This window comes from Prinia subflava, chromosome Z (assembly GCF_021018805.1).
Source record: "Prinia subflava isolate CZ2003 ecotype Zambia chromosome Z, Cam_Psub_1.2, whole genome shotgun sequence".
Classification (NCBI taxonomy): Eukaryota; Metazoa; Chordata; class Aves; order Passeriformes; family Cisticolidae; genus Prinia; species Prinia subflava.
This window is the reverse complement of record NC_086283.1, coordinates 70,022,957-70,046,380: the sequence shown is the minus strand read 5'-3', so window position 1 is coordinate 70,046,380 and position 23,424 is coordinate 70,022,957. Positions and strand designations below refer to the sequence as shown.

The following is a 23,424-nucleotide window of genomic DNA, read 5'->3' as shown; positions in this document are numbered from 1 at the left end:
AAATATGAGACTTAATTTCATCAACATAATCACTTTTGATACATGCTCTGTTAGACATATCTGCAAAATATTACTACTTACCAAAACATTTTTCTCAGCAAATGCTGATGCTGCAGACACTCTAGAGATAGCCATACAAACTACACTACATAGCATCCTCATAATGTAACCTCTGACTGTAATTAAGAACTGGAGGGCCAGATTCATGCTCACAGCTTATAGGAGTAGGAGTGGCTAGTACTTGGCAGTGTGGCCATCCAAAGGTGTGACTGATGATAAATGAACCCTTCCAAGAAAAAGTTCAGAAAAAAATGTAGGAAGTTACCACGGCTATCACAAAGGAAGCTGGACTTACTTCAACACAAAGGGGGCTGAAGGGTGGCCTTTGCTTTAGATAAACTGCTCTGTGGATCAACTGTTTGTGTAAACGGCCTCCACTAAGAAAAGCAATAGAGACTATTATCTCCTTGACCCAGCCAGACCAGCATGGAAAAACTATTTACACAACTTAGCATAGTACAAAAGCTGAACAAACACAAAATTAATTTCAAAAAGAGCAGTGGGTTTGAAGTGGGCTCAACCCACATGCTCCCTTCTGGTAATTTAGGATGGACAGTGAACATCCAGAAGAAAACTATCTGGGAATATTGGCCTCTGGCAGGATAGATCTTTACAGGCTAGAGAAATGGGCTGGAAGGAACCTCATGAAGTTTCAACACAGGTAAATGATAAGTCCTGCATAAGAGGAAGAACAGCCACAGGCACCAGTACATCCTTTGGAACCAAAGAGCTCGCTGGAAAACAGCTCTGTAGAGAAGGAACTGGTAGAGAGGCTAATCATGAGCCAAAAAACTGTCCTTGCCCTGGACACAAAGGCCATCAACAGCAAATTGGGCTGCATTTAACACCACTGGAGGCGGAGGTCAAGAGAGGTGGTCCCTCCTCTCTACTCAGCACTACCAAGGACATGTCTGGAGTGTTGGATCCAGATCAGGGCTTGCCAGAACATAACAAGCTTACTGGAGTAGGTCCAGCACACAGCTAAAGATGACTAAGGACTGGAGCTTTTCATATGAGAAGAAGCTGAGAACTTTGTCCTGGAAAAGAGAAGGCTAAGGAGAGTATTATCCCTGTGTATAAATGACTGATGGGAGGGAATGAAGATGAAGACAGGCTTTTCTCAACAGCACCCACTGCCAGGGCAAGAGGCAAAACACACAAGTAAACTATGAAACTCCATCTGAACACAGATGGAGTCAAACGCTGGAAGAAATTCCCAGAGTGGTTGTGAAGTCTCTGTCCTTGGAGATATTCAAAAAACATGAACTTTGGGAACCTGCTCTAGCTGATCCTGCTTCAGCATGGGTCTGGACCCACGATGATCTCAGGAGGTCCCTGCCAATCCCACCCAATCACGTAAGATTCTGTGATGTAAGCAACAGTGACATGACAGAGTGACCAGGCTCTAGCCCCAGCTGAGTATGTCAGACAGTGAGGGTGGTAATTGACAATTGTGTCCTCACAGGAAGCAGGTATTTGTCTTCAAACAGCAATAACAAAAACATGGTAACTGGAAAAAAATATCCCCAAGTACAAGTAATAAAAGGCCATAAAGCTATTTTCTTGCAACAGCCATTGCTAAAAGACTTCATGCATGCTTATTTTTCTTTCTGTGATTGCTACTTAAACTTTAAAAATTCATCTTTGTATCTAAATACAATAACAGTGTGCTATAAAGCAACTGCATACATTTATTATGCCGAAGAAAGCCCACATTGCTTCTTCAGATTCAGCCTTTATATTACATAACAGAATTATTAACAAATACGTGACACTTATGTAAGAACACATTTTTCCTCAAAATATGAAGCAGCATCATGTCATCACAAGTCATCATTGATTTATTACCACTATCAAGAGCCCTCACAGCACTCAAATTCACTGCAATTATTTTAGATATAGGCAAAGGCAGTATTTATATTAAAGGATTAATATTATTCTTTCTCTTGTCCCCTACTTGAAATACATATACAGCAGCACAGCATATAGAATAGCAGAACTGAGAAAACACTGGTTGTTGTTAAGCTAACTTTACAACATAAACCTGTCCTGCAAACACAGAGGACTGTTACCAGTGGATCTTTGTGATGGCCAACAAGAGACCTAGCAACATCCAGGGTTGGCAAATAATACTCACAGTTTAAAGTCATAATTTCTCCAGTTTCCAAGAATGGAAACTTCCATATGTACAGTCAAGATTTGTAGCAAGAAGTCAATTGTGTATTCATGGCTCTTGAACTACCAAAAGGCTTTTTCCCAAACAGAACACCATGTATCTAGAAAACAATGAACTCGACCCACAGAGGGACACAATTTCAAAATAGCTATCAGTGTCACACCACAAAATCAAATTGTTGTCCTACATTGCTGCAGTTGTGGAGCCCGCTCATTTTGTTTTTTAAGCCAACAGCAACCTGGAAACTATATTATGTCTATTCTCCTATTTAAATGTTTGATTGTGGGGCTTAAACTTCTCAAAGCAAGTAGAATACTTAAGTTAGCTATGTAAGCCTTAAGAAGTTATCCATTCAAAGCTTACCACAACTAACCTTTTGGTTTTGGCAGACAGACTATGTATTAAATTCTCTCCTCAAGAATAAAACAGTCAACTGCACACACCTCATTTGCATCACCTGCTTGCCATCTCAAATACCAATCATAAGCAGGGTCATTTTACACCTTTTTTTTTTTTTTTTTTTTTTTTTTTTTTTTTTTTTTTTATTAACTGGCACAAACAAAAATACTCCTCAAAATGTAAAATTGTATTACATAATTTCACTCAAATTTTCCATCATAAGCTATTCCAAATGCTCATATTTTCCCTACCATCATCACAAGCAATAGAAAGTCTCAAACACATTACACTTACAAAGATCCTGTTCCTTTAGGACACTCAAGTGACATTCACATTATCCAAAAAGAAAACTTATCTGCCTTACAGCCACATTTTTATTTCACATCTTGACAAACTGAGAACTTGTTATCAAGTTGTCAATTAGCTGCCTTACCATATCTAAAAAAATAAGAATGTGAAGTTCCCCTGAGGAATCACCAGACGAAGCTAAAGAGAACCCATTCTTCCATGCCTTTGCACTGAATTTAGACCTAAATCATATTCATTAAGGTACCTTACAAGAAAAATCTGGAGTTCAGAAAATTGAGAAAGTCAATTAAATATACATGGCCCCAACAAACATGATATTGTTAATGGTAGTATCACTGCCCATGAGGCACCCTAAGTTACAGCCTTACCCACTTCGACTCCAAGTCATGCTACAGAATGCCATGATCAATGAAAAGCATAATTTAGCTACAATCCTGAACAACAGCATGAGGGGGATACAGTGCAAAAATGCATTGAATAAGCCATTTAGTCCTGCATTGTCACCACCAGAAATGAAAAAAACAAGTCCACTTTCCTCTTTTCTTAAGAAATAGCTCTGTGGTCCTTCCAACCTCCTTGGTTTCTCTGCCCCTACATTTCTTTCAGTGTCTGTACTCTTTGTTCCCATGCTTCTCACAAGGTGTAATTCACCCACAGCTCTTTAGGAAGCTGACGTTTTAAAACTCGACATGGCAATGAAGAGCTGAACAAATACTTTGCATCATGTTTACTATGAAAGAAAACAGAGCGATGTCTATTCTAGAAACCATTTTTCTCATCAGAGAATGTGTTCAAAATTGAACTAAAGAAGATATTGTGAAACACACTAACAAAATAAACAACAATAATGGCAGTACTCTACAGGCATTTTAAACTCAACATTAAAAAGCTCAGTAAGGAATGACAGTGGCTTAACTCTCACTCAGTCAATTCCTTGGCATGTCAGGATTAGAAATGCTAAGCAGCAAGTAACTACTAAAAAAACAACAAAAACTGCCAAAAAAACCTGCTAATGTGAACAGAAATTACAAATAAAAATATGGTTAGTAGACCCTTACAAAAATACATGGTTTACATGAAAAAAATTGGCATGACTTCAGCAAAAGGAAACCCTGCTTTTCAGAACTATTTAAAATCTCTGCAAGAGTAAATAAATACAGGGGTAAGAGTGCTGTAGCTGACAAAAATCAACTTTGACTTTCCAAGAGACTTCCCAAAAGGTTACCAGGAAGCTAAGCAATCATAAAATGAGGAAGGGTCCTTGTAAATATAAACAAAAATGCATCACCCAAGGTATAAATCTATGGCTGGCTTGCTCACACCTGGAATACTATGTGCAAAGTAAGAAGATGGAAGCCACACAGAAAATAAACTAAAAGATAGTTCCTCCCCACTGTGGTTTGAAGGCCTGTGGTGTGTCCTTCCTAGCAGATGTTGCTGATACATGGAATTTACATGGGTCTAAGGGGAACTGGAGGAATTCACATCCAAAAAGCCCCCAATATTTCCTGGGGGATATTAGATACAAAACTACATCCAGCTCAAGAAATACTTTGAGCTATAAGTCATTGGAGAAAAGGGGGTCAGTAAAAGGTACCTGCTTGGTTTTCATCTTTGAGCATCAACAATTGTTAATGACTATTTTTTTTAACAATGATCACTTACAAATACTATGACTTGCATGATACATTATTTTTATTACAACTTACAAAAAGGAAAGTCACCAGCAACAAGCTTCTGAACTCTGACACTTGGAAGAGAACTACACTATTAGCAAAATTACATGCCTTTCCACTCGTCTCACCAATGACCAGGAACAGATTAATTACTATAGGTGCTGAGAAGCCTTTTTTCCTTGGCAGTTATGCACAAGCACTTCAGTTCAGGAACCTGCACTCACCTTACTAGGACATACCTACATACGTATAAAATCAGGTTGTGAGGTATTTCTGTAAGACTGTAAGTCACTGCCTGCTTCAAAAAGATGCCTGAATTCATAAGCTGCATTAACCAGTGCTCAAATGGGTTTCAAGATTAGTAGTAAAGCTGTTAGGTAAGACTAGTTTCTCACTTTCTTTTGACAAAGCACCAAAGACTGCCCAGGCATACTGAAGCCTCACTGCATGGCACTGAGGGGACTCATCTGCCCCTTGGCCTTTGCTTTTCAAAGGTAAGCACACACAGAAAAGGTGTAGCACCCTCTCTGGGTTGAGTCTCTAGGTATTACCCACCACATTTACCCACTCCTTGGACAACAGAGTTAATTCTTGTCATGTTATTGCTACACAAGAGGTATGCCTTTAGAACATAATGGCTTCAGGACAAGAGGCAACAGAAACTGATGCACACGAAGTTCCACCTGAACATGAGGAAGAACATCTCTACTGTATCCGGAACAGATTGTCCAGAGAGGTTGCGGAGTCTCCGTCATTGGGGATATCCAAGAACCACCTGGATGCAATCCTTTGCCGCGAGCTTTGGGATGGCCCTGCTTGAGCAGGGAGGCTGGACCAGATGACCCCGTGCGGTCCCTCCCAGCCTGACCTGTTCCACGACTGTGCGATGCCACAGGCGCTGGAGGGCGCACAGGGCGAGCGAGACCCCGCTCACACCGACTCGCCCTGTGCGGGTGTCCCTGAGGACGACTCAGTCCCTGCCGAGCCACCGACCCGCGCCCGCCTGGGGCCTCAGCGCCGCCTCACGGCCAGCGGGGCGGCACCCACCGGCCCCGCGGCACCTCCGCGGCCCCACGCCCGCGTCACCTGCAGCGCCCACACACGGGCCGCCTCTCGCAGAGCTCCACCGGCAGCTCCCACAGCCCCTCGCAGCCCTCGCCCTCCCCGCCCGGGGCCGTGGCCGGGCCCGGATCCGCCCCGCCGCCGCCGCCGCCGCCGCCGCTCCCTTCCATGCCGGCGTGGCGAGAGCACGAGGCCGCCGACCGCCAGGGGGCGCCATCGGGCAGGACAGCGCGCGCCCCCATTCACGTGAGGAGACGGCACCGCCCCTTCCCGGGAGGCGCCCAATGGGAGAGCGCGAAGCGCGGTGAGCCCCGCCCACGGAGGCGGTGCCGGCACCACCCGCTCGCGCTGCGCAGCAGAGCGCGACCGGCAGGGGGCGCTGTCAGCACGCGGCGCTCGCGCGGAGTCGCTGGGCCTTCCTGGTCGGGACCGGCACCGGCACCGGGTGAGCCCCGTCCCGCCGAGAGCGGGGAACCGGGAACGGGGAACCGGGAACCCCTGCTCGCCCCCGCCACTGCCCTCGCCTCACGGGTACCGGCACCGTCGAGAGAGACCGACAAACAGCCCAGGCCGGGAGCTGAGAGCGCCTTGCTCCGCGTAGACAGCAGCTCCGGGTGCTACTAGTGACACTCGGGTGGGAGATTGAATTTTTGATACTTTTTTTTTTAAATCACAGAGTTCTGGTTGTTAAGTAATTATCTGACCACTTTAATTGATATTTTATTCCAAGTGCTGCAGAGTTGGGGTTCAGGACTTCCCACGCCCTCGATCCCTTATACCCCCTCCTGGGTTTACACAACTCCCAGACAGCTTCTGTAGCACAGGACAAAATGTAAGTTAAGCTGTGGTCATTAAGGTAGATATGTTAATAAGGTATTGCAGTCCACTATAAAGTACAATGAAATTCAACTCCAAAGTTGTTGCAGTTTATGTTAGAAATCTATTGAAATATAGCAGCCAGTGAATTTCCACACAAGAGATCTTCTCCTTAAATTAGCATCTGCAGATGAGTGGGCCGATTGTGTTATGTCCTGTTTTCTGTTCTGCATCCAAAATAAACTGTCTTGTGTTTACGTATTTACAATCATCAGAGCCATTTGATGTAATTCAGATCTCCTGGTATTAGATTCATGCACAATATTAATGTAGTTTTGCTTTTAAGTTGTGTGGGTTTGTACTGTAATTTATATTTGTAGCTCAAGCTACATATACACTAATTTTCTTGTGTATCTATTAAAATAAATTTTTTTCTCAAGGTATAAAAAAATCAGAGAACATTGATTCTGAAGCCAGCTATATAATTATATACTATATACTGATATACTATAAATTAAAGCAAAAACAAACAAACAAAAAAAAAAAAACTAAAAGAAAAAAACAAACAAAACCTAGGTAAAAAAATACTTCTATGCAAATTCTAAATTATAAAGTTATCTATTGCAAGTATTATAGGCCACCGAATTTAGGATTGGGAGACTAATGTGAGCAGTGGGGAAGGCTCAAACTTTTTCATTAAACTGGAAGTTTCATCAGGAGGTAAGCTGTTATAACCTACAAGCAGCTTATTTGGGCCTATTATTAAAAGGATCACAGTGGGCAGGACAAGGAGTATTAGTGACTACTTTCCTAGTTCCACTTTACTGAGAAGGGTCCCCATGCAGGGACACCAGCAGAAGCCTGGATATGCCTTCACAGCTTTCCACAAGTCTTCAAAGACTTGAGTTTTTTATCTGCTCTGCTAAGTATAATCATCTTCAGTCATCAGCTTAAAAAGAAAGTACATTGTAAACTGTTCTGGTCAGACCACACAAAAGAAGAAAATAGATCTGCAGGTAGATGCCTAAAATAAATGTAACAATAACTTGGTCTGAATTAATTTAGTTGCCAAGGAAATGGCTGACCGTGGCAGTGAGTATGGAGAGGTTTGGCGGCTAGAGGATGCTTTTTTCTGTATGCATACATCTGAAGAGCACAGTGAGTCAGTTGAAACTGAGGGAAAATGGAAACATGAGATCAGGTTAGGATAACCTGACCATGACTAACAGTAGGCTTGAGGACAGAGCGTTCCTGTTAGCAGAACATTGCTATTCTGGACTACCAACAACAGTGGAAGGGATTAAAAACCAGCTGAACCTTAGCATTCTTATTTTTTTTAACAGAGCTAGTGTTTGCTATATCTGTGTTGTTTCAAAGCATCTTCTCTCACTAAAGGCCAAAAAACTACAAATCTGACACTAAATACTAATTTTTTTAAATTGGAAGCATTATTTTTTTAGCCAAAACCTCTTGTTTGAATAAAAAGGCATTTAAGAGGAAAAATTACTGAATACTGGAGTCAAAGACAAGGAGTAAGATATATTTTATGTCAGATCCTGATAATCTTTTGCAGGCTGATAGGTATTTATGTTCACACTTTATGTTCATCTTTTTAATGCATTAATAGCTTGAGTATTTGATGTGCAGACTTAAATGCAAATTAACATGTCCACCATCATATTAGAAACCTGAGGAACTCGCAGCATGTCTTTGGACCAATGTTTGCAATTCGTAAATTTACAGACCTAAATGATGGGGTGACTGGGAGCTTCTTGCTTGTGTTTATAACATCTGATGTACTGCTCTGTTCCTTTTTTGGGATAATAAATGGTCACATGTTTAGTGACTCACTGTAGTGTGGAAAGTCCATTAAATTTTGTGGAAAGTACCATTCTTCTGCATGTCCAATCTTTTCTGCATCTTTACATAAACCATTTCTCTTCTATTCTAGTATTAAGTATTTATTTTATTTTAGAGTTAACCCTTTCTGAGTAAGGACAACTTACATTTCCTGCTGCTACAAGTCACCAAAAATTCCTTCCTTGCCAAGAAGTTCAAATTTTATATACATTTATTTTAAGAGATGTGAAAAAGCTGTCAGCATGGCAGTTCTCCTAAGAAGCATATTCAAATGGCAGGTGTAGTTTCCAGGCAGCTTTATCCAGTTTAATTACAAAAACCATGTTTCTACTGCCTGGTTTGATTCAGAGTTTCAACTAACAGCATAAGTAGTTTGAAATCCTGCTGGATACATTATATTTTTTCTTTTGTTTTCTTTGTAAAAGCTGTGTCCGCATACAGAATGGTCCTTCAATGGCATTTCACAAATGTTGAATTCAAGTAGCTGTGGTTCATGTTTCCTGTCAATCCCCATCCTTGACCATGAATTCAGGTGATTGATCCAGCATTCAAGCTGGAGGGGCTGCCTGAGCTGTCTTACTGCCCAGTCACTGGTGTCAGCAAGAGGCACAATCTGTGAAGGTGCAGTGGGAGCTGGGAGCTTGAAAGCCATGCTGAGCTAAGCTGCTGCCTTCTGGGCACCACAGATGAGCCTGGAGAACTGACTGGCACTGAAAAATGTGAGCCAAGGAGAGCCAGTTTGTAGACAGGTGAGCTAGGAGATGCTTATACAAAGGCAGCCATGAAAAAGAAGGATGATACTTTTGTTTGTTGTGTGATTCTGCTTCACTGCCTCACAACAGAAGACAAACATCTTGGTGTTTGTACAGCAGAATGGTATCAATACAGCAGTTTCTAAGCTGACAGCATGTGTGAACAGATGCCCACGTGCAATATGGAAGACAGTATATTAGATAAGAGGGTTTCCAGAGCAATATTGGTAAATACCACTCAGGGTGGAAATAGAGCTCAGTGCAGGAGAAGTGTGGGGGTGTCTGAACTCAAAACCAGGAACTGGTTGAGTTTTGGGGAAGAGCTTGCTTTTTATTTGACCTAAGCATATACTGACCTGATTTGTCAGCCCACTTGTTTCCCAAGACAGGCCTTTTTAAAGGAAAAAGAATGTTTTAGTGAGACAAGATAGCTGCCCAGAATAATCCTCTCCAACTTCCCACCAAGGACGTGGTGACTGTTGCTGGAGGTACTGTATTTTTCCACATGCACAGAGATACTGTGAGACTTAAGGGCAAACATTGCCTGTGCCTGTCTCTGTTCTAGAAGATACTATACAATAACAGATTTGCAACACAAAGGATGGGAGTAAAGCACCCCATCTTACTTGTTTGCCTGGGCAGCTAAGGATTACATTTCAGTTAACAGAAAGTAGAAACTAAAACAATACAAAACAAACAAATAAAAACAGAACTCATACACAAAAAAACCAAAACAACCAAATGAAAAAAAATGAACAAAAGAAACAAACAAACAAACAAAAAAAAAAAAAAAAAAAAAAAAAAAAAAAAAAAAAAACAAAAAAAAACCACAACACCAACAGTGACAAAGTAACTATCCAGTACTAAAAATCTGCTTACGTGGTAAAAACTGTGTAACAATTATGTACAATTATGTTCTCTCCCAAGCTGTGAACCTGTGAGCTTCACACATTACTCATTATGTTTGAAGTCTTTGGATTTTCTGTCATTCATGGTAAGTCACAGCTTTGTAAGTACTGAATGACTTGAAAAATTGAGAATTCATTTCAGCTATTTTACTAGCTACTGGGGGCTTGGAGATGTCCTTTACATAAACTAGAGAAACAGCAGCAGCAATAGAAACAGTTTGTCACTTATTCTTCCTTTTTGTTTTTTTTTCTGTTGACATAAGAACTGAAATTCACGCAATTATGTCCAAAATGCTTTGCAGCCATGATTATGCCTTTATTTTGCCTGATGAAAAGTCTTCTGCAGAGCTTGTTCTTTAGCATCTCTCTTCTACAAATTTGCCAAAAAAAGAGGTACCTCGTTTACTTTCCAGAATCACAGGATTTGGGGGATAATAATGTTTGTCCATTGAAACATTCCCCACAACTTGCAGATTGCCCTGTAAGAACGTGCAGTTAGGAACTATTTTTGTGTGAGGAAATAGCTCAAAATAACATTTCATCCCAGCTGTCTCATGCTATCTCTTGTACATACACTTTTATTTTTGGCATAACTACACAGATGAGTTACAGTGAAATAATCAGGGCGTGACTTTGCAAGGTAACTACGGCATTTCAAAACCACTGGTTTACATGTTTTTACATATAGTTAATACCGGGAAGTGTTCTTTGTCTTTCTCCCTTGCAGATAATTACCAGCCAAAAAAACAATAATGAAGACAATGATACTATGAGCAGAATCTTATTTCTTTCCTTGGTCTTAAAACAGTGAAACCTTTTAGTGAATCTGCATTGGAATTAACTTCAGTGAAGTTATATAAAGGTACTTACACTGTAATATTTTTCCAGGAGTATGGGAAGTACTGGGATAGGACAAATATCAGTACGGTCTGGAGCTTTGCTTTTGAAGTCTCACCCAGGTTAGCCTAAGTGGCTTATGTTAGCCTCACTTGAAGAGAGAAACCCTAAGGAGGCCAAAGGTTGGTCTGCAGCTGCACACTTGTGCAGTTACCATTCATCACTTGCAAGTACGTTTTACAGTGTTTACCTCACACAGATAAACTAGCAGAGCCCTAAGCCTCTGTCATAGATACAATTATGGTAGCAGACATTATTGAGAGGCAGCTTTTGAACGTTTTAGTTGCATTTGTTACTATAAAATGTTGCTAATTTTACAGAAAGATGGCCACTTACAAATTAATTTAATAACAACTGTAGTGCTTGTATGGCTGTTTGCAGTCTACCTGTGCTAGGAGTTCAGCATTCTGTATTTCATGGGCAAATGCCAATGGCTCTGCAGGTATTTGTTCCTGATCAAGTAGTCACCTTTAGTGGTGGATTAACAATTCCTTCTTTTAATGAGAACTGTAAACAAACATGGACATAATGGATTCTCGTTAAACAATGTTCGCTTGTTCCAGCTCAGAAACTGGTGAGTGCTGGCAGGGTATCAGGTGTTAGATGATGCTGCTGCAGGCTGCCTCCAGCCAATTTCCATCAAGCTCAGATGAGCATGTTGTTCAAGCCAGCATATATTCAGCAAACTTTAAAAATTGCAGAGTATTTCTAAATGCAACAAATTAGAAAGTGCACATAAATTGTCAAAGCTGGTGAAGGTGATGCTCTTGCCCACCTTCCCATACTCCCCATCTTGCCTGGTATAATGCGAGTGCCCCTGTGCCCACACAGCCACCCTGCATGTTTCTTTCTCTATTTCCTCTCAGATATACCATCTAAGTTTATCCTGTGACCAGCCAGACACTTATGCTGGCATAAGCGTGCATGGAGAATGAGGAGGAGAAAAATGTCCATCTGTCCATTCAGATCTCTGGCGTCAATGAAAAAGAGACCAGTAAAAATGTAAATGCTGGGGAAAAAAACCTGCTTTTCTGGACATGTACTGGTGCCTGCAGAGGTTGGCCTTGGTCACAAGTTGCTTTCTTGGTGTGGGCCAGCCCTGTAATGAGTACAGTCATAATGTACTGAAAGGGCATATGGCAATACATGCAAGTATTGCCAGCTAAAAATAACTCTTCATGGCAGCTTCACTTTTTTCTGTCACCCTTCCTTTTTCTAAGCTGCCACTCTTCCTTTCCTATTGCTCTGCTGCTGCAGTGTTCATCTCACCCATGCCATGGTGTGCTGTGAAGCAGCCTGCCAGGCTGCTCCTTGGGCTGTTTTCCCTGCCAGCACAACACTCACAAGTCTTCGCTGATCTGGAAAATCTCTGTGTACTCAATTCTTTGGTTCACTGTTATGGGCAGGTTGCAAAAGATGTGAAGAGATCATGGTCTGGAAGAATACACTGAATTATAGTTTGGTTGCCTAATTCAACTCATGAATCTGATTGCTTTTATGCATGTAAAAACTAACTGCCTTCTCAGTTCCTTTTGATTTTGTCTGTTGCAAGTAGGTCTCTCATGTAGCATAAGAAAGTCACATGGAACTTCATAAAGTTATTCTATGAGGTCACATGTGTCATCTCCTTTTTGAAACAGCTTAGACTGAACATCCAAGGTAAGGGAAATAGATCACATGACAGATAACATACCAGATCACATAACATTCATTTACTTCTTTCATAGAAGAAAAAACGAAACATTTTTAAGGTGTAAACTAAACACATATTCAAACACAGCCATTTCATCACTGATTTGAAAGTTTGTAACTTCTGATAGTTTCTTCAAGTAACTTCTGATGGCTTCTGATGGCATCATGCCTTCACTCATGACACAGGGCTAATAACAGGTAATTTCAATCTCTAAGCCTGCAGTTGCAGCCTGTGATTGCAACTCTGATAACTTGGAGCACATTACAGTAAGAGGTAACTAAATCCTTCATACTAATTTCAAAATGCTTAACTAAAGTCAGATTCAAAAATCAAAACCTATGCACTGTACGGACAAGTGTAGTTGGTTGTATAACCTTGATATGCTTGTGTATATTTTGTAACTGTAAAATGCAGTTGAAATTACAAAGAGCAGGTGTAAAACAAAACAGGTCAATTTCAGTGATGAAGATTAAAACAGGTAGATGAGAGATAGCCTTTGAAGTAGTAAAATACTATCGGCAAGGGTCAGTATGTCCTCCAGAGCTTTACAGCTTTAGAACTAAACCATAAAGTTTCTGTTTCCAGGACTACCCGGTGGAAACTCCTATACATTACATGTCTCTTGGAAGCTGACAAGCATGTCAGTAGAGAATTCACTTTTATCAGATTGTGCTGCTGATGTAGATGTGGCTCGTTACAGGGAGAGAAAAGGGTGCACTATGCAGAATACTGATGGAAATATTTTAGTTTTTATTAAAATCCTCTAGAAGTCAATGTTCCAATCAGGTGTACCTTTACAGGGCATTTTGAGATGTCAGAACCAACCCCCTTTTCCACTCAATTTAAAAGCTTTGCATTCAGCAAGTCATTTCAAAGCCATAAGAAAATTATAACCTGAGTCTGAAGTTTCACAGACCTCTGGTTGGAAAGCTGGTCAAACACCATAATTATAGTATTTTTAATGTTTCTTGCTCCATTGTCAGTAATAGTATGCCCTACCCTAGGTGGTCAAAGGAGACCAGATTCCACTTGTCTGGAAACTGTTGCCTGTTCTGTAACTCCCACAGTAAGTGTAATTGACTTAATTCTGCCTGCACTTAATGAACAGTGAAGTAAAAAGCTTTAAGGGTGGATGAAAGAAGTATAAAGTGTACCTGTCTTGCAATGTAACATTCAGCTTGTGCTCATTTTCTTCTATCAGAAGGGCATATGAAACTAACAGAGATGGTTTATTGGTGAAAAGAATTCACCTCTGAAAAGCAGAAGTACCTGTCTCTTTAAATCCAAGATGTATTGGTCATTTGGAAAATATGACAATGCAAAGGGGATATGTCAGGCAACTTTACTCATGTCCATGTGCTTAGCAATGTCTTGACATTTCTTAGGTTGGGCAGTTTCACAGACTGGATGCACAATATATTCTGTAGGATTTGTTTTTTCTGCTTCTGCAAATACCATCTTTGAGACAAGACTACAGTAAATGTAGTAAAAGCCTCAGGTGACAGCAATAGCACAGGAAATTCAGCTGAGCCTTCTTGTAAAGAACAAGAAGGTAACAAAACTATTCCGTAAAATGTGAGCATTTCAAGTTTCCTTTCCAGGCTGTTTAGGAAAATAATTGAAAGCTGTGAAAGCATACAGTAAGTAAGAAAAACTCTCTTCTTCCAAAGCACCATTAATGCAGAACTAATATCCTGGATTTATAGATCAAACACTAGACTAGTATGAAATAGTGTATCTGAATATCTGCCATGCAACTCTAGGACCAGGCTATAGTTGGATACATATCACAGTAAAATGTGACATGGGCAATTACAGAAATAAAAGATCATCCTGCAGAGTAATAAGAGAGAAGACAATAGTATATGACATAGGGAAAAAAGCTGCATTAATGAGACACATACTTCCAGCAGAAAGAACTTTGAACAAAATTGTGCCTTAGACACCAAAGTGTACAGCACTGGAGATACTGTTTGCCTCTGTGCTAGCAAGTGTGCAGTAAGTGGATTAATTCAGGGTGCTTCCTGGTTCTGGACAGGACCTTTCTCAGATGCTTCCAACTCACAAGGCAGATCAGTTCTCTTGCTTTGCATCCAACAGTGTAGATGTCCCAAATCTGGTGCTGTTAGGTACTGTTTATTATCCCTGTCATACACTCCGTGACATACTGCATCTATCACAGCCATACTAATAGTTTATATTTATTCTAATGGTTAAGCCTGAATTGTTAAATGGATGCACATAAACAACTAGGATAATTTTTAAATAAAATGCTAGCAATGGTGCATAATATTAGAATCCCCTTTTGTTACCTCTGCATCTTGGGTTCTGGGATTCTGTTTTTGCTTTTGTTCTGATCATCAGTGCTTACTGTCACATATAATTGCTAATCCTTCATAATGCCAGCAATATCCTTAATGGTATCAGACATTTAAAGAAGTTAAAATTGAAGTTCATGGATTTGTATCCCCTACAAAGAGTTGTTTTACATAATAGAAAGTACTGTCAGGCAAAACATAGCCTTTCTTCCAGTAGCTGGCAAATCAGAGGAAATAAAAATAAACTGCTTTATTAATTTTAGAAATCTTTATTATTTTGCTAAGCAGACAGTTTCCTTCTTAATGCCCTGATTTTGATGCTTTGCCAGACTGTGATCAAATTATTTTCCATAGATTGGACTGATTTCTTTTTTCTCCAAGAAATTTTGCATTCTATCAAAAGTTTTGAAGAGTGCTAAATAATCCGAATGTGTAGTTCCATGAGTGGCCATGCACAGTAAATTGTTGTGGTAGTGTCAATATATTTGTGTTACTTTACTATCTGCTTGATAGATAATGTAGTAGGCAAGATCAATGCCTAACATAATTATGTCAGTAGAAACCTTGACATAGTGTAGATATAATGACAAAGTACTTCCTAGGGCTATGTACTTCCTAGGGCAATGATGTGGCATCTATTATCTTTCATCTGCAACCTTAACATGACTTCAGCCAGTCTACAAAGCCCCTCTCACTTTGCAACAAGTCAGAACAGGGATTTTCTTAAAAGAATAATGGGTTGATTTCTCCCTGATACTGTAAAGATAGCAAGCTGTGCAGGGACTAAATGGCATGATGGGTTGTACTTACATACCTAAACAGAACTGTCCTTATGTGGACACCAAATGTAGTAGTGATTTTAGTGTACATGATTTTAGTAATGAGGCTGCATAGGAGGGATGGGGAAGAGAAAAAGAAGGTGTGTTATACAGTACTGTAGATGCTAGGCCAGCAAAATCATTAAAAATGTCATAAGGACTAAGGATGCAGGGAATATGTCACCATTACAAGGTAGTTCACTACCTAAGGAACACCCTGGATGTGAGTTTCCATTTTATAGCATTGTCTGGTAAGACAGTGCATGGTCAGTCACAGTGTTGGACAGACACTTCAGGAATGAGCCTATTCTTTGGAGGATCAGAGCCAGTTTTGATATCAGTGGGAGCAGTGAATCCTAAAGGACCTGCTGGCATAATTTTCTTTCCAAGACTAAGACCTGATACTTAGGTCATGAGTTGGACTTGATGATCTCAAAGTTCTTCTCCAACCTGAAGATTCTTTGATTTTTGGGATGAAAAGTAATGAAATTTGTGGAGGCTGGACTAAATGATCACTGAACAATTACAACCCTAGCTATTCTGTGAATCTGTGAATTAGAAGGCTTGAAATTTAAAATGCTGCAAAATTGTGGGGGAAAGGTTTTTAACAAGCTAGATCTAAGAAGAAAGGCGATGTATAGAAGCTATCGATTTTCTTGAATATTGCTGGAGTTTTTAACAAACTAAGATGAGAATGCAGTCAATGAGATTTTATAGACAGTACGCAGGACATAAGGATAGCTACCTCCCTAGGAAAACCTTATTTAAAAAAAAATGCAGATTTCACACCAGACCACAGCAAGAAGGAGAATTTTAAATTCTTTTAAAACTGATTTTGAAATAATTATTTGAACACACTTCACTATATTCATCATATTTATATTAATTATACATACTTGATATTATACTGTAATTGAAATCAAGAATTGAGAGTGTGGAAAAGACTGGTAGAAGATACAAACCAACATGTATTAATCTTTCTGGGTGTCTTAGCTGAAATAAAGAAATTGGCTAGAAATAAAATGTTAGAAAAGATGCAACAACTACAATAACTACACTGTGGTGTTCGGGCATACTCAAACACATAAAATTCCTTTTGAGATATTCTTTATGACAGAGGCAAATTAGAAATTCACAGAAATTCACTTTAGAAATTCACCCCTCCCATCCACTAGAGGGGTGGAATGAATGGGTATGTATCCCACATTAGTGACTGCATCTTTTTCCCTGTGATAGTACTCTATGATTCTATAACAGAATACAAACTTGGAAACAAAGATTGATGAAGCATCTGATAAGATGAATTCTTTGAAAAGTGTTTGACAATTGTATTTGGAAATTATAGGATTACTTATACCCAAGTAATTTCCTTAGATTATCCAGTCTCAGCAAGGATGAGGAATAAATTTGCAGCAAAAGATAAGACATTGCAGAAACTCTTTAAGTCCATCCCAGTAAGCAGCCAGGAAAGTACACACTGAGCCTCTTATTACCAGCTCAATTCAGAGATACATATCACTGATCACTTACTACTCAAGGTACTAAAATTATGTCAGTGCAAGTATTACAGCAGACTTCATAAAAATATGTGAAGGTCACATGGTATAACCAATAGTAAAAGAGAAGAAAAATACATGAAGTATGAAACATGTAAAAATTTGTAAAGTGGACAAATGCAGTTCCAGACATATGGAAGCGAAACCCTGAAGTGTGTACATTCCAGCAAAGATGATGTTATGATATTGTGTCATTAGGATGAGTTCACATTAGCAGAAACTCTAATAATGAATCATGTCACAGCTTACCATAAATCTGCATTTGTCATAGATAAAATATTATAATACATGTGCCTACTAACAGCTCATCATAGTTGGTCATCATATTAAAAACAAAAAAAAAAGTGCAAGTTTGGAGAGTTAATTGAGAAATATACATTCCCAGATACTATCCATTACACTGTTTACTGGGAAGTGCAATAATAGAAGAGCAAACAGGGTTTCACTTTAGTTTAGCCTTTGACAAAGGATCACAGCTTGGCTATGCTGAACTGTACCTTAAAATATAGACCATTCCCAGGAGAGCTGTTAATTAACATTGAATAGTAGCCAGAAAGATTTCTTTAAAAAGACAGCAAAAAAACATAATTGAGCCAAATTAATTAACAACATTGAGATGAAATTTAAGTGCACAACAGCATGTGGTATTATTACAGAGGACCCTACTCATATCCCTGTGAAACACAGCTTTTTAATTACAGTCTTTCAGGAAAAAAAACACCATTTCTTCCCTATCCTTCACAGGCAATATGAAGGAAGAATACGTAACAGCAAAGTAAACAGTAAGTGGAACAAGGGTGAAATCTGTTTCTACCAGCTCTCACATGGAAGAAGGAGTCAGCAACTGCAGTGAGCAGAGGGGACGAAGAAGTGCCTCTAAGGGATCTGATCCATCAAACACAATCTTGAAAGGATTCTTCACTACTCATAAGTTGGCTAATATTGAAAATGCTTGCCAAATAGAATATTGTAATATAAAAATGCAAGCTTAAATATTTTTCTTTTCATGTCAAGGATAGGGTCACCATTGTTAGGAGTGAACAACTAGGTTCAAAGGACCACAGTGCCACAGGATAATCCAGATGAGGAGAGAGCTCAGAAGGTGTCTGGTGACAGACATTGCTCCTAGCAGAGCATAGCTCCAGACCAGGCTGCTCAAGGAGAGATAGAGCTTGCAAAGCCCCTGCACAGCCTGAGCTGCTGCTCACCTCTCCCCATGAGGCGAGGTTTCCAAGTGGCCAGTCTCAGCCTCTCCTGCCCATCTGTGCTCCACTGAGAAGATCCCTGCTTCTGACAGTCCCTCATAGGCACTGGAAGTTGCTCTTAGGTGCTCCCAAGTGCCCCTCTTGTCCAGGCTGAACCAGCCCCGGAGCAAGAGCCACTGCAGGCAGCACTGGAGCAGTCTGGCAGCCCAGGGCCTGTCCTCTCTGGGTCACATCCAGAGAGTGTCTCCCATCAGCTATGGGCCTGCTTCCTCAAGAAACTTGAAAGTTCCCCATATTCCTCTTGTAAAGACTGAATATTCAGTGGGGAAAAATAATAAAATCCAATGTATAAAAGTAATATAGAAAGCTGTATTTTTTTGTAATAATATTATTTCTGTGCATATATAGATTTGCATCATGGTTTAACTGCTGAAACCAGCACAACTTGTATTTGAGGACTTGGAACAGACCTAAAATAATCACACCCTATCATGTCCCATGACAAGTATGATCTGAAGCACAGAGGAATTTGAAGTCCCGTGTTGCAACACTGCAGCCCACAGACTATATAAGAACTTCTGTGAGATAATACAAAAAGATGGCTCAATAGACTTCCTACTGAGAATGGTAAAAAGAATCAGCATTCACTTCAGTGAAGAGTGGGAAATAGGCTGGAAGGAATTTATCTCATGCAGGTTCAGGCCAGCTAAGGTGACATCCTCCTGAAAAGAAAAAGCAAAACAACAAAATCAGCAGCACTGTGTCTATTCAATGCTGAAAGAAAAGCCACCAAGCAGCCAAACAACACAAATACTGCAATTAATATGTGTTTTGGCTGCACCATATTACACAAAGTTGCACATTTCAGAATTTTCTGTAGCTTGAGCTGCATCTGACACAGATTTTTCTGCTGCGTATCTGTATGATCATGTGCAGCAGAGGGCTGTATTATGGTACTGCCACCCAAAACTATGAAGCAAAGAAAAAGTAGCAGTGTGTGTCAATTTTGTGTGTCCTTCTCAGGTGCAAAATTATGAAAATGGCCTCTATGTGAAAAAGTATGTGCTGATATGAACAAAGGTGATTAATCCATAGGGAGCTTGTAAAGGTTTATCCTCAGATTACCTTCATGTGCACACAGCTTGTTACCTGCAGCGCAATAGGTATTTTGTTGTGTGATGCGTGCAGTGCAAAGTCAGATAAGTGTATGAATGAGCAATGACATTACTGAGGACATGAATTTACACAACCTTCAGGTGCTCAGCATGTGCATTGCACTCCTTTATGTAGAGGTAAGGAAGTGTTAAAAGGCATCTTTTAATGGAGAGTGGCTAACTGTAAAATAATCTAGTTTGTATCAGTCTACCAGACCACCAGATTTGTCCTGTGCCCGTGGCACATTTGTAAAGAGATTGAAAGAAGCAACAACGGGAGCTGCACGTGAGCCTGAACAGAGAGGACAGGCAGGTTATGCAGCTGCCTGCTGCTGCAGTGGCACCTATCAAAAATAGAACTAGAAGGTAAGTTTGTGAAAACTTAGATCCTAATAGGGGAACCTGTGAATAAATTCAGTGTCCCAAGCATCTTAGGTCAAGGGCTCACATATTTCACTTAAGAGTGGTAATGAATGAGAAGGGACACACTTCTATCTCTGGTCAGTTAATTTAGTCCTGTCTGTTCTCTCTTGGAAGAGGGTCTGGGGGGAGGGTGGTTTGCCAAATATTTGCAATAAACAGGCAACCAAATATCTTCAGAGGGCACTAGTGAACTCCTCAAAACACTTCACTGTCAAGCATCCAGATATATTCAGGGGTAAAATGTTCCACCAATATTTATGTACTTCTGTATCCATCAATTTCACACACCAAATCAGACATCACTTTGATCATGTTCTTATTTTTTGTATATTTAGTATCTATAAAAGGGTCTAGAAAATTTCCAGATCTATCTCCCAGTTCTTGTCATCAGTGAACAAAATGCACACTTGGCTAAAATTAGGTCACTTGTCGTAGGAACAAATGAAGCTATTTGCAGATATTTTTCTTTTTAGATTTCTCCAAATATGATAAAACAGATGATACATTTAGTTAATGATTTGCATTCTGCTTTCCTTGCCATTCTCCTTCCTGTTGTTGGACCAGTGGGCAATATAAAATTGTGCAGAAAATCTATTCATTTTTCCTTTTATTATGAAATGTTAAGTTTCTTCAAATTCAATTATTTTATTTAGTATATAATATTATGGAAAGTGGCCTTATAACAATTACCATTTCCCAATTTTAAAATGCTTTTATGGTCCTTGTGAAATGTAACTTCATAAAAAAGAATTCTCTGATAGCATTGAAGTTGGAGAACCATAAATCAGAATTCAGAACTAAAACAAGTTTAGAATTAACATGGATGCCACAGATAATTAAAAGCGAACAATTCATTTGTTGTTTTTTTTTTTCCCCAAGAAATATTTATATCCTCTGTTAAAGAGTTCTTGGGGATTTTAATGCTTTTGGTTTGAGCCCTGCTTTTCCTTACAGTTTTGTAAGTTATTGAAGATGACAGTTTTAAAACTGCACAAGCAATACAGAAACCACGACATAACTCACTGGAACTTTCCTGAGAACACTTTATTTACAAGTATATCAATCATTCAATGGAAAATTACTTTTGTCACAATTTTATCTATGGTAAAACTCAATTTGTTGACTTTAATGTTGTTCATATTTTGTTTTGTGTTTTCTGCTGTTTATTATATAGCACATTAAAATAATTAAATATTATTTTGCCAAATAGTCACTAGGTGTTAATGCAAAAACTGTAGTGCTGCATCTTGGGAAAAAGATACGTTTTATGTTATATAGTACTTCTTATGTAATATGTAAGTACTGTTAATTCTTAGAATGATGAAAAACTTGTAACCCAAAGGTTCATGTGTTGTTATTTGAATCATCTAGCAATGACATAATTAAACATTCAGATCTCTTCATGTTTCAAGTAATCATTGCTGATTGCTATGCATGCTGAAAACATGCCAAATAGCATGCACTGCTGGTGATTCACGGTCTCTTTCTCTTACACAAAAAAACCACACAGATGGATGCACACATTTGCACACACAGACTTGCAATGAGGTAAACAGGACTGGTCAACGTTTACGTGAACCTCAAGAGCAGGAAACTATTTCCTAGATTAAACTGCCAGTTTTAGGCTTTCTTGTGCTGATTATTTATTTAGTTACCTGTTTCATTATTTTCCTCTCTGGACTAGTATATTTAAATACAGGATTTAATTATAGATTATATAGAATTGCTATCAATTTTATTTCTCTCTCTTCCTGGGGCAAGACTGGGGCTTTCTATTTTTATTTAGAAAGAAGATAGAGTAAACTGCAAATGCAAACTAGAATACCATGCTTCTATTTTACCATGTGACTGTATTTGCTACCTTTTTTATTTGTGAAGTCCCCCAGAAAAGATAGAGATAATATACTTGATATTAAGTACAAGCAACAATTCCTTGTAGATGTTAGATTAATTAATGCACTACTGTTTATTTAGCAGAGCTACTGAGTCACAGTGGTCTTTGCAATGGAAATTATGCAGTTTACATACAGAATAAGACACTGGAATTGTAAAAGATAAATTTATTTCTCTTCTTCAAAAATGTGATGAAGGACAGTATCTTAAACAACACAGCTGACAGTCTACTCCAAGGTGTTACAATTTTTTACATGTGAGCTACCTATATTTACAGAAGAAAGACTTGCACAGCTGTTTTTATTTGCCTTGTTGGTATTTTAATATCTGTATGGTTTAAGCAGATTTTGTGTTTTTAAATCACTGCTGAAAACTTGTCAGAATAAACTGTTTATGAAGCCATATGACAATATGCATAAGAAAGACAGAAACAGGCCTGTCTGAAGTCTCTAACAACAAAATGATTTAGCATATTAAAGCAGAAGACACCAGCTTCTTGATGGTTGTTGTTATGTCATTTCTCTCATATTTCCTATTACATTTGGTTCCTTCTCATGTGTCTGCTTCTGGTACAACTGGATCCCTTCTGTTCACACATGTGGAGAAAAAATATCCTACTACTTGTTCCATGGAGTTAGAAAAACACTGGGGAAAAAAAAAGGCACCTTCTAGGCACCTTAGGTTTTATATATACCCTGCCTCACAGACTTTCCCCATTGCTTAATCAAATCCTCCAGGGCTATTGCAATACAGGTAATAAACAATAATAACCAAGGCATTCTAGTACTTTGGGGTGTTGGGCATCCTTAACTTTCACTAGAAACTCGATGAATGTGACAGGATTAAGGCCTAAAGCTTTAAAAAGCTCCTGGTACCATTCAGTTGCTCAGACAGGGATTAAAATTACTGCAGGCAGTACCAAAGTGGTAAATATTGACTCAGCAGTAAATAAAATCAGTCCATTGAGGTGGAGTGTACAATATGTGGTGGAAGAAGAGTCACGAGAAAGCAATATCGCTCTTGGGCAGATTAAGAGTGTACACCACAAACCCACATGCTGTTTCAGGAAAGTCATAGTGTTCATAAAACACAGTGACACTTTATACTCTTAACAGTCTTTAAACAAGGCAATTGTGTGGGGGGTTTTTTGGTTTTTTTTTTAATCTGGTAAAAAGTTATTTTCTTTAATTGCAAACCAGACAAAGTCTGGTGCTAACTGCTGGAACAATCACTACCCTTTGATATGTTTTAAAATGTGCATGTGTAAATTTTATATTCTGTTCACAACTATGTTAAAAAATCTTACATTTTTTTTGTTTACAAAATAGAAGATGTTTCAAGACCATTTTCTCCTACGAAAACACAAATCTATAAAGAAAAATAGATGACATACAGACATTCAAGTGACTAGAAAGACAGCAATTTTAATAGCTTTTTTCAAGCTTTGTT

At 39.2% G+C, this 23,424-nt stretch overlaps 1 protein-coding gene across 1 annotated transcript in view; it reads right to left on the bottom strand.

The window, feature by feature from the left end:
• The window catches only part of DTWD2 (DTW domain containing 2), a 76,259-nt gene extending 67,763 nt beyond the window's left edge, over nucleotides 1–8,496 (bottom strand). Inside the window, exon 1 of the mRNA XM_063422648.1 lies at nucleotides 5,707–8,496. Within this exon, the coding sequence (XP_063278718.1) occupies nucleotides 5,707–5,924 (218 nt within the window). The 5' untranslated portion in view covers nucleotides 5,925–8,496. The remainder of the gene's footprint in view (nucleotides 1–5,706) is intronic.
• Between the last annotated feature and the right edge of the window lie 14,928 nt (nucleotides 8,497–23,424).